Here is a 16332-nt window from a genome sequence, read left to right as displayed (position 1 = left end):
GGCAGGCAGGTGAGGGCCTGCCCTCTCCTCACTCCTCACCTGGGGCAGGTGAGTGGCTGGAGCACCCTTTCCTCTCGGGGAAGCCTCTGCCCCACTAGCTTTTCCATGTTGCCCTCTGACTAGACCCCACTTCCTCCTCCCTGTCTTCCCGTGAAAGTAAATTCAACTGGAAACCGTGAATGTCCCAGGCCCCAGAGGTGGGCCATCACGTAGGGAGAGAATTTTATTCTCCTCTGGCTCTCTGGCCCGGTGAGCCCCCCCAACCCCCAGCTCCATGCAGATAATGAGGGAAGCCGTGACATACACTCCTTCCTCTGACCTAATTGATTATCCCCGCACACCTTGGCGTGCTTTGCATAACCAGCCCCGACAGCAGGAACCCCTTCCAGGCGGAGTGATTGACATATTTTATTTCTAATTGAAGCTTAATCAGGACCTGGGATAAGATTCCCAGATATCCTCTCTCCCTTATGCCTTATTCTTCTCTAGCTTCCTTTTCTCTCTCCCTCCCTCCCCCCCCCCCCCCCCCCCCCCCCCCCGTGAACCCTCCCCCTCCAGCTTCCTGTTGCCTTTTAAAATTTTAGGTCCGCACAATAAACTATGGATGGAGGCGGTTCCTAGGATCCCTGAAAGGAGGGAGAGGAGGGGGTGGCTCAGGGAGGAGTATGAAGAACCCATTCCTGGTGAAATGGGGAGCGGAGCTGCTGCTTCTCCCTATTTCAGCTAGAAAGCCCATGGATCTTTTTTTTTTTGTTTTGATCGCATTACCTTATGAGGGTCAGTTTGGGGCCATGTGAAGGGCCCACGTGTTCTGTGGGACAGAGAAGATGCAGACACGTGGGAGCCACTCCCAGGTCTCCCCCAGCTCTCCTCTGCCCCCCACCCCCCACACAACCGCCCTTTCAGTAGGGGCAAAACTGGTCTCATCCAAGGACGGTTATCCCTGGAATGAGCTGGTCTGATGGGGTGAGCCGGCCACAGGGTTTACACTAGACAGACACCAAGGACAGGGGGCAGTCAGACCTCTCCGAGCTCGGCTTGGCCTCTCGGCACCAGCTCCCTGTGAATGCTTTTCCTCCTCCCTTGGTGGACGGTCTGCGCGTGGGAAGGCTGCCTGCCCTCTGCGTGCCCCCTCCCCCTGATCACGCTGGCCTGGGGACTTTCCTTTCTCCCTGGTTTGAGCTGCGTCCTGAGGTGCCTGAAGGCAGATGCCTCACTGTTATGGCTGAGGGGCGTGGGTGGGCAGAATCCTGCCCAGAGTCGAAGAGAGGGGTCTGAGATTCTGGAATAGAGTATTAGTAAGACTAGTAATAGAATATTAGTAAGGCTATTTACCTCCACGGGGCATGTCAGCACTAGATATGCTTCCTCCTTCGAGGTAGGCACTATTATTCCCATTTCCCACAGATGAGGAAATAGAGCACAGAGAAGTTAATTCTCTGCCCAGAGTTTCACAGGACGGAGACTGGGGAGCTAGGTCTGTGCCACAGTAAAGCTTGGAGGCCCTAGCTGACAGGCCCTCAGGGGTAGCTGCCCACCTAAAGATACTCAGGCCAAGGGCAGAGGCCTCTGCCCGGCCCCGAGGCCCTGGCCTCTGACGTTCAAGGCCCAGACAGTTGAAGCCCGTTCCGTGTGGCAGGGCGCCCTGCCCAGTGCCTGAGCTGAACCACAGCCCGCGTCTGAGTCCTGGGAAAGAGTCTGAACCCCACAAACACCATTAATAGAGAGCCGGGAGGGGAGGGAGCCCGAGAGACATTTCCCACCTCTGGGGAAGGGCCCAGAGGGGGGAGCCCCAGCCTCGCTTGGAAGGTCTTTGCTCAGAGACCAGCCTCTGCCTCACCAGCCCTCTGGGAAGGGCCGCCAACTAACACTCTGGACGCCAACAGACCCTCTTTCCCCTTGTCCCTGGGAGGCCACCACCCCCCATTGACTCAGCTTCTCTGGGGTTCCCTGGGGGCACCTGCTCCTGCTTCTGCTCCTGCAGAACCTGGAAGGTGTACACTAAAGCCTTGTCCAATGGCTTCATTTGCAAGCTCTTCCCAAAACTCCCAGGGCACCGGCGGGATTGTCACAGGCCCCATGCCAGGGGGTGGGGTGGGGGCAAGCACCAGGTGTCTGGCCACCCTATGCATCATTTACTAACTAAACGTGGGGATGGAGGTAAAAAAGTGTACCCTCCACTTCGGCCCGGAGGCGGCACTCTTCCAGCACAACCTACAACTTGTTCAAGTCAAAGTTGGGCAAGGCTGGCAGCCTGAAAGAGAAAACAAGAGGACGGGGAGGGGGCCAGGAAGGGGCCAGCGGCGGCTGGCCTGGCTGGAGCGGCCTCCAGAGGTAGGCGCTGAGTGGCCCTTTTGTCCTGTAGAGGGAGCTCCAGCCCCAAATTTCCGGGCTCCCTCCCCGCCCCCGGCCCACCCCTGGACTGCCTGGAGCCCGAATCCAGGCTGCATAGATAGGTACAGCAGCCCCAACACCCCCGGTTCCCCCATGGGACCCCAGAAAGCTGTCCTTCCAGGGCACTTGGGGAAAACCCGCTGGGGTGCCAAGATGCACAGATGCTACCAGGACCTGGGTCCCCCAACTCTCCATTCAGGCTGGGCAAGTCACCAAGAGGTCATGATGTGCATCCCCAGGCTCCCTGCTCCTCCACACCCACCCTACTCACCGCCACCCCACACCCTTGCATCTATAAGGAGGAGTCAGGGGTGCAATGAGGTTGGAAGGGGCTTGAACTGAACTGGCACACGCCCTCATGTAAGACTAAGAAAGCCTCAATTGTGCCTATCTAAGAATGGGGTTGCAGGAGTGATGAGAGCCTCCCGCCCTAACCCTTCTGCATCCAGACCCTCCTCTGAGTCTTTTTGCTCTGCCATCCAGAGCGGGCTCCAAGACCCCACGGTTGCTCCAGTGGACCGGCGGGGTGGGCCCAACTTGCCCAGGCTCCTCGGAGGGCATCTTGTCGGGTTTCCCGCTGTCTTCTCTGCCCTTTCCCTTGGGCGCCCACAGATTTCTCCAACTGCCTCACCCCCAGCAGTGCTCCCAGGCCTGCCACTTCTCTGTCTTCTCGGCCTATGCACTCTTCTGATAAAGTGGTCCCACTCGCCTTCTTTACTGCTGATCCCCAGCAACTCTTCAAACACGGGGGAGGGGGGGGGGGGGGGGGGTGGGGGGTGTGGATTAAAAAAAACCCAATAGATCCGTCGTGGGGAGGGGCAGACAGGCAGTTATAGTCAAAGTGGCAACAGCTCATTTATTTAGCCAAAAATAGATACTTTCTTGTACAATTTGGTTCACACATATGTACATTTTTCTGTATATACAAAAAAAGTCAGACACGCTTATTCTCACGGAAACTCCACCCCCCAAATCAACCGAACCAAAAAAAAAAAAAAAACCCTCACAAACTCAGCTAATGTGGGATACAGAAGCCACTTGGGGAGGACTGAGGGGGACTTGCTTTATTTCTTTTTTTTGTTGTTATTTAGTTTTCTTTTTTAGGTATTCATACACGGACATGCTTACAAGTCATAACTATACAGAGCGATTTTTTTTTTACAATTATTACAACGATTTAAAATTTTTAAAAATAAGTACTAAGACGAGGAGAGAGCCGAGAGGACCAGAGCGGCATCCAGGTGGTTCTGCGGCCTGGAAGAGAGAAGCAATGGTAGTAGCAAAGGGAAATAAGAGTCCGGGGCACCGACGCTGCCCAGGACCGGGAGACCCAACCTGGGGCTGAGGCTGGGGGGCTGGGAGGTGTCTCAGGGTCAGATGCTGTCCCGCCGTAGACCTTGGGCTTCCGGTTTAACTATCAGAATGGCGGGAAGGCGTCAGACCCCAGGCCCCGGCTGGAGGACTTCCAGGGGTGCTTCCCAGAGCCGCCGCCCGCCCCAGGGGCCTGGTGACCGGGCCGGGCTCCGGTGCCCACCGCGCGTACAGGGGCCAGGACTGGGACAGCCAAGCCGACTGTGGGCCCGCGGGGACTACGGAGGGCTGTGTGTTTCGTCCCCTTTTTAAAGCGCGTCCCGGCGGCGTTCCCCCGGGGGCAAAAGCCGAGTGGGCCTCCAAGTTTGTTCCTTCCCGACTTGCCGGTCCCACCATTCCCCTCTTACCGCCTGGGCACGGGCTGGAAAGCTGTCTTGAGTAACTTTTTCTCCACTTCCAAGGCACTACAGCGATCTAAGGGAAGCGGGGAAGAAAAAGGAGGGCCTTCAGAGCGCTCCATTCCAGCACTCAGGGCCGCGGGAGGCAGGCGCGGGGTGGTAAGCGCCCCGCGCCCCCGGGGGGTCCTGCCCATCTCCGCCTGCCCCCGCGCGACCCCCAGAACCCACCCCCTCCCTCCGCATCCAGCGCTCAGTAGTCACCTGTTCCGCCCTCGGGCTCCGCCGGCCGAGCGAAGGCAGCAGCGGCGGCGGCCGGGTGGCCCGCGGCTCCGGGAAGTCCCAGCAGGTGTGGAGGGGCCGAGCCGAGCAGGGAGAGCGGGTGCGGGCGTGGGCCCGGCGGCGGGCCTGGGAACGGCCGGTTGGTCCAAGCCGGGAACTTGCTCAGAGGCGTGGAGACGAGTCTGTGGGCCGCGGCGGCCGCGGCGGCTGGAGAGAGCTGCAGGGCTGGGGGCGCGACGGCGGCCCCAGGGGGAGAACCCCCCGCGCCCGGAGGCGAGCGGCGCGGGTTGTCCGGGCTTGTGGCCGTCTCGGCCAGGGACCAGATCTTGGGCTTCTGCAGGGCTGAGGCGGGCGCTGGCGCCGGAGCGCAGGGGTCCAGGCCCGCAGGAGGCGAGGGCGGAGACGGCGGAACCGCGGCCACCGGCGGGGGCGCTGGGGCCAGACTCAGCACCGGCAGTGGACGCTCCTCCAGGCCCTCCGAGCTGTCGTCCGAGTCGCTGTTCTTGGAGTCTGAAATGGGTCTCAGGCCGAGGTCGCCGTCCCTGTGCGCCGCCCCAGCCAAGGCGAGCTCAGGCCCCGCGGCCGCGCCGTCTAAGTTCTCCAAATCTATCTCCTCATCCTCGTCGTCGTCCGCCAGGCCCTCGCCCCCCGTGTCCTCCTCCTCCCCCACGAGCTCCTCCTCCTCCAGCTCCAGCTCGCGTTTGCTGTCTTCTTCGTCCTCCTCCTCGTCTTCCTCCTCGCGCTCGCTCCCGTAAGCGTTGCCTTCCTCGTCGGTGCGGCTGCGGGGCGCCCACGTCATCTTGTTCTCCTTCTTGAGGCGCCGGCGCGCGTTGGCGAACCAGGTGGACACCTGGGTGAGGGTCATCTTGGTGATGATGGCCAGCATGATCTTCTCGCCCTTGGTGGGGTAGGGGTTCTTGCGGTGCTCGTTGAGCCAGGCCTTGAGCGTGCTCGTGCTCTCCCGGGTGGCGTTCTTGGGACGGGACGGGTCCCCGAACTGGTACTGGCCATACGGGTAGAAGGCGGGGTGCGGGTGCGGAAACGCGGCGGCCGCGGCCGGATGCTGCACCCCCGGGCTGTCTTTCAGCTCGTACTGCGCGCCCTGTACGCACACGGAGAGGGAAGGGACACGCGCGGAGGGAGCGCGGGTGAGCCCTAGCCGTCGCCGCCTCCACCCTCCCGGCCTGGGCCGCGCTCGTCTACTCCCGCGCGCTCGCCCTTCCCGCGCCCCAGCTCTCTTAACCCTCCCCCACCCCACCCCGGCTCCCTGGGCGCTTACCAGCTGCGGGAAGATGGGCAGCTCGGCGGCGTAGGGCAGAAAGGCACCGTAGCCCTGGGCGGCTGCGGCAGCCGCTGCCGCCGCGGCATAGGGCGCCCCGTACACGGAGGAGAGCACGTTGGACAGGGACCCCGAGGCGGCCAGCTCCGAGGCCCCGGCTCCTGGGCCGCTCCGGGCCCCGGCGCTGCCGCCGCCGCTGGCGGTCCCCGGGCGCTCGGGTGGGTAGAGCGGGCGGATGTACTGGTATCCGAGCTGGGGGAAGGACATGGTGGCCCGCGGGGCACGGACGGAGAGGGGGGCCCGGCCCCCGGGGCCGCCCTGCTCAGCGCCGCCCGCGGGCTCCGGCGCGCATCGGGGGCTGGGCCGGGCTGGGGCCGCGCTGCCTCCCGCGCTGCGCTGCTCTCCGCGTTCGCCTATTGATCTGCTCCGCGGCGGCGGCGGCGGCGGCGGCGGCGGCGGCGGCGGCGGCGGCGGCGGCGGCGAGGAGCCAGGTCAGGTCCGAACAGATTGGCGGAGATTCCCGGGGCTCCGGGCTCTGATTGACATTTCTACGGGCCCGCAAGCCCCTCCTCTCAGCGCCGCGCTCCCTCCTCTTTCGGCAGCCCGAGCAGCCTCTGCCCGCGCCTCGCTCCTCACTGCCCTCCTGTCCCCGAGCAGTGTCGCGCCTCGCTTCCTTCGCCCTCCTCTAGTTTTCACTCCCCCTCCTCGCCCTTCCTCCCCCCTCCCTCTCTGCGCTCCTCTTCCCCCTAGGATCGCTTCCGCTCCTTCGGGCTCTTTCACTCTCCTGGACGCTCGAAACTCTCTTCCCTCTCCTGCTTTTCCTTTCTCTCTATTCCTTTTCTCTTCTCCCCTTTCCGCTCCCTTCACTCTTTCTTCTCCCCTGTTTTTATCTCTCTCTGTCTACTCCCGTATCTCTCCCCCCACCCCCAGCCCCGGCCTCGGCGGCGCCCTGGGTTCAGGCGGCCTAAAGTTGGGGACACTTAAGGTGCCGTGCGGGGGGTGTAAGTCCGTGGATCTGAGTCTGAGGCTGTGTCTGTGTGTCCGTCCCCGCCCTCACCTCCTCCCCTGCCCTTCCCCAAATCTCGGGTCTGACGTCGCGCCCTCTTATTCGACTTTTCCTCGCGTCTCCTTCCGGAGTCGCCAATCGCCGGGGCGCCTTCCAGGCGAGGCCGCCCACCCCGGAGGATACTGCGCGCAGGGCGGGGCGGGGCGGGGACGCGAGCCCGGGCGCTCCGAGTCCCTGCCCGCCCCCTCCGGCCTGCGCCGGGAGGGGCAGCGGGAGGCGCGGGGACGCGGGTTAGTACGGGGTCAGCTCGCCCCTCCCCGCTGCCCGCCCCTCGGTACCTCTTCTCTCCCCCCCCCCCCGGCCCCCCCCCCCCCCAGCGCGGGGGCCTGGGTCGGGACCAAGATCTCGGTCCAGGGCAGGCGCTGGGGCTTTTCTCGGCCCGGGCCCCCTTTTCGGCTCGCACCTCTTAGACTCCAGGCCGCTCTCAGCGGCGTAGGGAAGAAGCGAGTAGAGAGGTGCGAGGGGCGAAGGGATGCGTTCTAGTCGAGCCTTCAAAGGCCATCTCATTGCCCAGGGGGGCGAAGCAGCCCCCTACCCAGAGCACCAAACCCTGAAATCAGCTACTTTAACGCCGCCTGTGTCCGGGTGCGAACCTCTGATTAGAAATGGCGGGCTCTGCCTCTGGAGGGGCTGAAGTGTGGACCCCCTGGGGATCCCGGGGAGCCAAGACTGGAACAGGGAGCCTAGCGGCGCCCTAAGCGGGTGCGCGTGGGGCGGAGGGAGGAGCAGAGAGCCAGGTGGCAGAGGCTCCAGGAACTTTCCGAGAGCCCTTCGAGAAGTTTGTATATTGGAATTTTCAGTCTGTAGACACCCTTCGTTTCCCTACCCCGTTCCTCGGCTCCTCGGGTCACCGTGCCAAACTGTTTTCTCTCTGTAAAGAGCCTATCACCGTCTCGGGTGGGGATGGGAGGCGAGACTTTTGGTTTTACAGTGGGCTGTTTCCTCCATCAAACCTGAAATCCCGGTATCCGAACGCCCACCTTCACGGATTAGGGCGTGCAGCCGACCGCGGGATTGAAACTCCCGGAATCGCAGCGACTCCGGGCTAAAAGCTTTAGGCCGCGGCGGCGACCGACGCACTGGCCAGGCCTGCAGCGGTAGCGCTCCGGGGACAGCACGGGCGCGGTGACTCTGTCATGGAGTGGCCAGCCCGGGCTGTGGGGCGGAAACTGGCCGCCGCGCGCTGATTGAGAGAGGAATTGAATCCGAATTCCACCCGAGTGGAGAGATCAGAGAGTCTCGGCCCCCGGCTGTCTCTCTGGTGTAAGCAGCTCTGGGCAGTCCAGCTCAGGAATGAATTCCCAGTTTTGACCCCACCCCTCACTCCGGGTCTCTTTCCACCGGTCTTCGCACAGGGCGGTGGCTCCAGAGAAAAATTGCGGGGTTGGGGGGCGGGAGAGAGACAAGAGAAAGTTTGGGGGCCACCAGTTTGGTGTTCGATTGGGGAAACTGATGTGTGGCCTTCTCAAATTCGGTTGAGCTCTTTCCCACATCCCCTCCCCACCTGCTTCTCTGCCTGATACCTGGCGTTGGCCTTAGCTGGAGTCTCCCCAGAGGAGGAGGTATCAGGGGAAGCTCTGGCTTTGAAATGTTTCCCCGGCGCCTGATTTCGTTTCCAGTTAAGCCTCTCAGCCAAGGGGCTTTGGGAACCATGGGCTCACCTTCTCACAGAAAATCTCAGGGGTTACAAAACTGAGGGTAACAGTATTTCCCGGAGTGCTTCCTAGATGTCAAACCTCGAGCCTCGACGGCCCTGAACCCCAGAGTTTGCGCAAAGTGGTGGCACCAGACCTGAGCGTGCCAGGTGCCAGATTGCGAGGTGGGGAAACTGTGGCGTGCCCAGATGAAACGCTCGCTATTAAACTCAGCTCTTCCAGAAGGAAAAGAGAAAACCATGAGCCCCGGAGATGCTTCCTCCGCATTAACCAGCTATCGACCTGGCTGCTTCGGAGCTGCGCGAGGTGGGAAAGAGGCCAGGGAAGGGGCGAGGTGGTTCTCTGTGAACCGACCACGCAGGTCTGAGGGCGCCCATGGCCCAGCAGGAGAATCCCCAGACCCATTCTCGTACCCAAGAACCTCGATTAATTTTGACGTCCCTCCAGGCGTCCCAGGTCCCGGAGCAGAAGCGGCCTCTCCACTACCCTAGTGTCCAGCAGAGATCAGCCCTGCCCCCGCCCGGGAGGTCCGCGCTTCACGTCGGGACTCAGCGTCCTAGGCAGCCGAGCCCCGACGTGGCACTGGCTCCAAAACTCGACCGGGCCAGTGGAGCCCGGCCCCGGACTGAACTCGCGAGTTCGAGGACAGCCGAACCATTTCCAGAGATTTTTAATCCAAGGGACGAGGTCAAAGTGACACACTCGCACAGGGAGGAGAAGCAGGTGCACGGGAAGTTGATTTGGGAAAGGCATGCGCGCACAGACGCGCCGCACACAAAAGCTTCTCCGTCTTTTCGCCTTCGTCCACTGTTCCCAGCGCACACAGCGCTTCGGAGGCTTGCTGTAGACGCTCTCTCTACGCGGCCCCGAGTGTGGCAGTGCACGGAGAGGGTGTCCATGGCACACGTTTGGTGCACACAGCAGCGCTCGCTGGACTCGCACCTGGGGCCGCGCGGCCCCGACGTCTGCCCAGGGCCCGCGGCCCGCCAGGCTCTGGGGCAGCGCCACACGCGGCACGCGAGCCGCTAGCCACCAGGCCCCCTTTCTGCCCCCTCCTCGCCCAGCCTCACGGTGCGCGCGCGTCCCCGTCGGGGGGCGCCGCTGCAGCCCCCGGGTCTCCTCGCCGAGGCCCATGTTCTGTCCTTCCCTCCCAGAACCGAAGTCCCCTGGCTGCAGGGCGGCCGGCGATCTCTCCGCTTCCTGCAGACGCCGCGGCGCACGCTCCCACCGCTCCCTCCCCCCGCGCTCGGGTTACAGGTTAATGAAATGCTCGTTTTCCTCAGTCATTTGTTTTGTTTTCCTGCAAAGTTCTGATAAGTAGCTAACCAACGAAGCTTGTAATTACAATCTTACAGAAACCGGGCCGATCTGTATATAAATCTCACCATCCAATTACAAGATGTAATAATTTTGCACTCAAGCTGGTAATGAGGTCTAATACTCGTGCATGCGATAATCCCCTCTGGATGCTGGCTTGATCAGATGTTGGCTTTGTAATTAGACGGGCAGAAAATCATTATTTCATGTTCAAATAGAAAATGAGGTTGGTGGGAAGTTAATTTCTCTCCGCTCTGTGAAGCGTAGACAAGAATTTAATGATTTAATTACAGTTGTAAGCCCTTTCCATGAGACTTAAATTGAGCTGAGAATATTTTTTTCTTCTCTCTCTCTCCCTCTCTCTCCCTCTTCCGCATTCTCTCTCTCCGCTATTAGCAGCCGTGCGGACGCCGGAGTGCGTGGCCTGGCGTCGGCACCCGGAGGGATTTGCATCAGGCCGGAATCCGGACCCCGGGGATCCCAGGAGGCGCGGGCCGACTGTCTGCAGAGCCGCCCCGGAACGGGCTGCGGCGCCCCACCGGTCGCCAGGGCCTCGAGGCCGGTCCCTGGGTCCCGAGAAGCCTTGGGGAAACTTTGGGAGAAACTTTGCCAACTTTGCTGTCGGCGGGGAAGAGGCCGCCCGGCCGGCCGCTGCAGCTGCGGGCCGCGACGCGCGCGGTGGGCCCCGAGTTGGGCCCGGGCACCCGGGAGCCGGCCGGGCCGCCCCAGGAAGGGCGCGAGGCCGGCCGACGGCCCCTGGCTCCCCGCCGCGCCCTCGCGCGGCCCCCACCCCCACCCCCGCGCCCCGGGGGCTCTGAGCGGCCCGCGGCTCGCCGCGCCCAGGATGGCAGGGATCGAAAGTCTGGCCCTCAGCGCAAGTGATCTGATTTTTCTTTACCTCTCCATGACCATCCTTTCCCCACCTGACTCGAGCAGTTTCACTGTCTCCCTCTCCTTTGTTTTTCGCTCCCCGTCTGTCTCCCACTTTCTAGGTATTTGATTTCTAAGTCATTCATTTTCCTTCTCTTTCCTCCGCTCCCCCGATTCGTTGTTTTATTTGTTCCTCTGGACCACTTTGCAGTTCACTTTTCTCAGTGTGGCTCCTTCCCTCTGCCCTGATTTTGTCTCTCTCTCTTTTTTTTTAATCTCTGTCTGCCTCTGTGACGGTCCCTCTCCCTCACCCCCAATTCTCCTTCTGTCTTTCCTTCTCTCTTTCATCCCAGTCTATGTGCTTCTCCGGTTTCTTGGTCTGTCTCTCAGGTTCTCCGGCGTGTATTTTCTCTCTTCTCTTCCTCTCCAGGACGTGTGCCCCCCACCCCCCGTGGATCGGCCCCCCCCCCCCCGCCCCGGCGCCCCCTCCTCATCCATCTTGGGAGATGAATATGTCGCCTTATTGGATGCTGAGGCCAGAGCCGGGTGATGGGGCTCGGCCAGCCTCGCGCATTTTCTTCATGCATATTGAGGAGATGGTAATGAGCGCGTTTGCATTGTTGCATGGAAAGACTGCGTTTCCGGCCGCATTTCCGAGCGGGCGAGGGTGGCGGGGGCCCCAGAGAGCCCGCAGTGGGCACCCAGCCTGGTGGCCGCAGCTGGCCCTCAACGGGATGGCGGGTGCTCGGGGCCCGGGGAGGAAGTGACCTCTCGGAGCGCGCGGCCCGGGCCGCCGCCTCCTTGGGCTTCTCCACAAAGGCCGGCCGCGCTCCCCTCATTAAAGCCTCGTTACGGGAACCCCCGCCTGGCTCGCGACGGCTCCCTCGCGCCCCCAGCCCGTGGGCCTCTGAGCCCCCTCCCCTGATGTTTCGAGGTCCGTGATGGAGCGCCACCAGGAAATTAGTGCCTGACAAAGACGTCTAATGGCAATAAATTGTTTGCGATTCTGAGTGACACGTCGCGGGATCAAACACAGCCGCATTGTGTGCCCGGCCCCGCTCACTCCTTAATCTGGGAGGGCGCAGCGGCCGTCGCTCCCGCAGGGGCAGGGCGCACGCGGGCTCCTGCGTTGTCTCCAGCGGGCTCCGGCCTGGGCTCAGCCTCCCGGGAGCCGACCTGGAGGACCCAGTCATTCTAGAGGGGCATGTCCCTCCCGGAGAAGGTCCCCAGAGCTCAAGAGACAGGACCCAGGCATGCCACTCAGAGAAGGGAAGGTTTATGAAAGTCAGCAGCTTTCCAGGGGGCAAACTCTTGAAGAATTGAGCTCAGAGGGAACCCACTGCTGGAAAGCCAGAGGGCGCGGATCCCCAGCTCCAGACACAGCGGAGCAGGGACACTCTGGGTGTTAGACATTTGCACTAATCCCCTATTCTCCTCCCGACTTCAAACCGGGGGAAGCTGAGAAAACATCAAGATCTGGCCTTGTCTGGAATTGGGTAGTGTCAGGTTTCCCAAACTTCAAACCCTCCACTGCCACCTCTATTATTTGTTTAACATTTTTCCTTAAGTTGACTCATTTTAAATACTTACATACATGTTTTTGGAAAGAAAACTTGACACTGCTACTGTAAATTGAAAAGTAGCCCTTACTCACCATAAAGGGAAATGGGAAAAGATAAAAAACAACTAAAACCAAGGGATCTAAAACATTTGAGCCATTGTTGCTTGCTGGGAAACGACTTCTAGAGGACCTGTGGGTGTGTGTGTAATCATTAGCAAGGGTTGGAAGTATTAAACACTGAATGTTTTTCAGAAGAAATGAGAGAATTGAAAAGGAAATGCTTCTTATTATTCAACAATGTTAATTCTGTCTCCAAGATAACCTGAAATCATATTGAGGACCCTAAAAGCTGTACTGGTTTAGTATTTGCTAATGTAAACCCATACTCTGTTGAAGAGTATGTAAAAAAATTAGGGTGAGAAAAAATGTCGAGTTATTATTAGTTACCAAATAATTGTGTTAAGTGTTATCAGAAATAATGTGTGTTAAACAGTGTCACATATAAGATCTACAAAGGAGAGACTATCCAGGGTGGCCATGTATGGTTGTGCAGGCTGCTCACTGAACAAAGGTACCCAGCTGAGGGGCTGAGAGGGTCCTGAAGTCCAGTCCTTCTGCACTCATCTAGCTGGTGCCTTGGCTTAGGGCTGCACTGGAAGAAAAGCGCCTTTCTCTAATTTGCACAAAGCTGGAGTGTGACCTAGCCCTTATGTTAGTGATGGGGCAACTGAGGCTTAGCGAGCTTGGCAAAGTCCAGACTGGACCCGAATCTGATATTCTTGACTATGATCCCTCTGGGAGGAAGATCAGGCAGGGTCTTTTGGGGACTTGGAGAGGTGGTGCTGGGAGTTTGGAAGGGAGATATTCAAAGAGTAGTCCCTGGACTGAAGGAAGGAAAAGGGCAGCCAGGCTGCTGGGGGCTTTCCCTTCACCTTAATCCTTATACTTCATGCAAATATTTGGAGGGGACCTGGGTCAAGGATGCATTATCTCTGCTTGGGAAAGGGGAGAAGGTGTTCTGGTTTGCCTTGGTATTGCCTTGAACCTGTTCCTTGCCTCTTTTGGTCAAGTCTTACCTGTATGAGTCTATAGACCAGAGTTCCATTTTGCTCCCGTCCACACTCTTTGCAAATTTTGGACTCCTAAAGACACACTGAGGGCTTGCATTCCCCAGAAGTTGGGAATCAAGGGTGACCTCTGGCCACAGGCATTCTTTTCAGGGGGAGGAGAGGGAGTGGTGAGGTTGGCCTCTGTTGAGTTTTTAAAAACTTGAATTGCTTGCCAACACTTGCTAATTAGGTAATTTTTTTAAAAACATCTAGACCTCAGTTTGTTTGAAACACTGGAGGGCTAAGAAACACAAGCCTCTCATTTGTGCGCACAGTCACCTAGAGTTCATGGCTGCTGCGCATTTACCTGAACATGCTCCAATACGCTCCCACCCCCCACCTAGCCCACTTCTGTCAATGACTGGTAGGCCGCGGGGAGGGGGCCCTGCTCATCATTCTCAGTTGTGAGAACCCAACACCCTTTTGCAGGCAGACACTGCTCCTCCAAAGAGAAGAAAGTGGCATGAGGCGTGACCTGGGCAGGAGTTGCAAGTGTCCTTTTTTTCCTTTTCTATCTGCCACTCTCCTGGTTAGCGGGGCAGCTGATTTTCCACGGTGGGGGCGGGGGGGGCGGGGAAGGTTGAGGGCACGTTCCTAGGAGACATGGGAACGGATAGGTCTGAGAGGTGGAGCTGGTCTATTCTAAATCTCTGGGAAGAGAATAGAAAGGCTTGTCTCCAAACAACCATTTATAGAAACCCCCTTAGCATCAGCCCTTTCTTAATCCCCATGCACCATCTTAAAAATATCAAATCAGGGGCACCTGGGTGGCTCAGTCGGTTAAGCGTCTGGCTCTTGATTTCGGCTCAGGTCATGATCTCAGGGTGGTGAGATGGAGCCCTGTGTCGGGCTCCATGCTGGGCGCTGAGTCTCCTTTAAGAGTCTCTCCCTCTTCCTCTGCCCCTCCCCCTCTTTAAAAAAAAAATCAAACCAGAAAGTCTTGTTTGTTCTCTCCTTTTATCCCTCTCTCCATTTCTCTTTGCAGCAAATATTTATTGCGTGCTTTCTGTGGGCTAGAAACGGTGCTAAGTGTAGGGGATAGAATGATGAGCTAGCTGTTCCCGTGGAGCTTACATTTTAGTGGGGCAATGACATACGAAACAGGAAAACAAGCAGGAAAAATTAAGATGGCATCAAGTACTATAAAGCAACACAATAATACCAACTGTACCGGGTTGGATCATGTCCTCCCCAAATTCATGTCTTTCCCAGAACCTCAGAATGTGACCTTATTTGGAAGTAAGACCATTGCAATATGATTTGTTAAAATGAAACGTATGCTGGAGTTTTATCTCCTACAGGAGTGGAGTGGGTTCTGAGTCCAGTAAGACCAGTGTCCTTATAAGAAGAGGAGAAAAGACACAGAGACAGACACACAGAGAGAAGCCACGTGAAGACAGAGTCAGAGATTGGAGCGATGCCTCTAGAAGCCAGGGGATGCCAATGATTGCTGATAGTGACGAAATGCTAGAAAGAGGCAAGAAAGAATTCTCCCCTAGAGCCTTCAGAGAGAGTATGCATAGCCCAGTCACATTTCAGACATCTAGGCTTCAGAACCACGCGGGAAGAAATTTCTGTTGTTTAAAGCCACCTCACTTGTTACAGCAACGCTGGGAAATCACAAAGTGATGTGATCACAATCACAAACCTATGAGGACGTGATATTTTAGCTGAGATGAAACTATTCGAGAAAAATCAGGGGGAGGTCCTAAGGCCTGACACCGGGAGAAACTTAGCTGAGACAGGGAATAGAAGAAGGGAAACACCGTCCCTCACCATTGCCCATATTTAAAAAAGTTAGGAGACGTACCATAAAATCCTAATCCTAAGATTTTTCTCGAAAAATCACTTGTGACGGCACCGGACCCAAATTCTGGCAGATCCCAATAGGCTGGACTTGAATGGGGGGTAGTAGCTCCCTTGAGCTGGGGGACCCAGGTTCTCTGTTGAGCACATTTGCACTCCAAGTTGGGGGAGTCTTCACGTTTTCATGCTGTCTGGCTCCAGTAGGCTTTTGGGTTTTTGATCTCTGTTTAGAGGGACCGTTAGCTAAGCTAGGTTGGTATCTATGAGTTCTTGGACATCTTTTTTATTATACAGGGAACTTTCTCAATTATTGATTATTATTGTTATTTTTGCTTTTCCTTTTCTTATTTTGTTTCTCTTTCTCTTTTATTGTAACAGGGTCAGTTCTAAGACAGATGTACACTGGCAGTCCCGGGAGGGGAGGGGGCGTGTGCCTTGTCCCCACTGAATCCCCAGTGCTTCCCCCGAGCGTGGTGTATGGCAGGTGTAGATGTGCCAAGAATGTTTACTGTATGAATGACAAGATGAATGACTGCAGCATCCGCCTCCAAGGTGACCCCCAGCGATGGACAGCCCCTGTCCTCGTGGAGAGCCCTCCCTGTCTGAGTGTGGGCTAGACTTACTGATTTACTTTTACCGAATAAAATAGGGCACAAGTGATGAGATGCCTCTCCTGAGATTAGCATAGGTTATAAAAAGACTGTGGCTTTGGCCTCGGGCACTTTCTGACTCTCTCTCACACAGGAATAGCTCCCATGTCACCGGAGGCCCACATGGCAAGGAACTGAGGCCTGCCAGCACCCATGGGGGTGAGCGTGGAAGCAGATTATCCGGGCCTGGCTAAATCTTCAGGAGATCATAGTCCTGGGTGATCACTCATTTGCAACCTCATGAGAACTGCTGGGCCACCAGCATTGAGCTAAGCTGCACCTGGATTCCTGACTCACAACAACTGCAAAACAATAAATGTTTATTGTTTGAAGCCGGGAGTTGGCAGACTATAGCCTGTGGGCCGGCCACCTGTTTTTGTAAATAAAGTTTTATTGGAACAGAGAATTGACCATTAGTGTACATATTATCTGTGGCTGCTTTTCCGCTCCATCACCAGGAGTTGTGGAGTAGATGCAACGGAGACCATATGGTCCACGAGTCTAAGATACGTACTATTTGGCCCTTTAGGAAAAAGTTTGCTGATCCCTGTTTTAAGCTGCTGTATTTTAGGATAATTGTTATGTAGCCATAGATAACTACTACATAGCCTTACAGATCTAAAACAGTGGGTCTCAC

The 16332-nt window shown here is 57.8% G+C and overlaps 1 protein-coding gene and 1 long non-coding RNA gene across 2 annotated transcripts; one reads left to right on the top strand and one right to left on the bottom strand.

Moving 5' to 3' along the window:
- Nucleotides 1-3227: 3227 nt before the first annotated feature.
- IRX3 (iroquois homeobox 3) lies at nt 3228-6757 on the bottom strand. Its single transcript, XM_025852429.2, has 4 exons — nt 5662-6757; nt 4365-5484; nt 4113-4179; nt 3228-3648 (listed from the first exon to the last, which is right to left on the bottom strand). The coding sequence occupies exons 1-4, from the start codon at nt 5926-5928 to the stop codon at nt 3594-3596; spliced, it is 1509 nt and encodes a 502-aa protein (XP_025708214.1). The 5' UTR covers nt 5929-6757; the 3' UTR covers nt 3228-3593.
- Nucleotides 5133-14516, top strand: LOC112809052 (uncharacterized). The gene is made up of 3 exons (XR_012375733.1): nt 5133-5236; nt 9537-9639; nt 10096-14516. It is a non-coding gene; the product is annotated as an uncharacterized lncRNA (long non-coding RNA).
- The last annotated feature ends 1816 nt before the right edge of the window (nt 14517-16332 follow it).

Source organism: Callorhinus ursinus, unplaced genomic scaffold, assembly GCF_003265705.2.
Source record: "Callorhinus ursinus isolate GAN/ISIS: 27379988/994484 unplaced genomic scaffold, GSC_fseal_2.0 scaffold56, whole genome shotgun sequence".
Classification (NCBI taxonomy): Eukaryota; Metazoa; Chordata; class Mammalia; order Carnivora; family Otariidae; genus Callorhinus; species Callorhinus ursinus.
Note: the sequence above shows the minus strand (reverse complement) of the source record. Positions and strands in the feature narration are given on the sequence as shown.

Excerpts from the sequence above, each read along its gene's own strand:
- IRX3 (XM_025852429.2), bottom strand. The coding sequence starts at position 5,928 with ATGTCCTTCCCCCAGCTCGGATACCAGTACATCCGCCCGCTCTACCCA. Across the intron at positions 5,485-5,661 it reads TGCCCATCTTCCCGCAGCTG|GGCGCGCAGTACGAGCTGAA; the intron begins GTAAGCGCCCAG and ends GTGTGCGTACAG. Across the intron at positions 4,180-4,364 it reads GGAGCCCGAGGGCGGAACAG|ATCGCTGTAGTGCCTTGGAA; the intron begins GTGACTACTGAG and ends CGCTTCCCTTAG.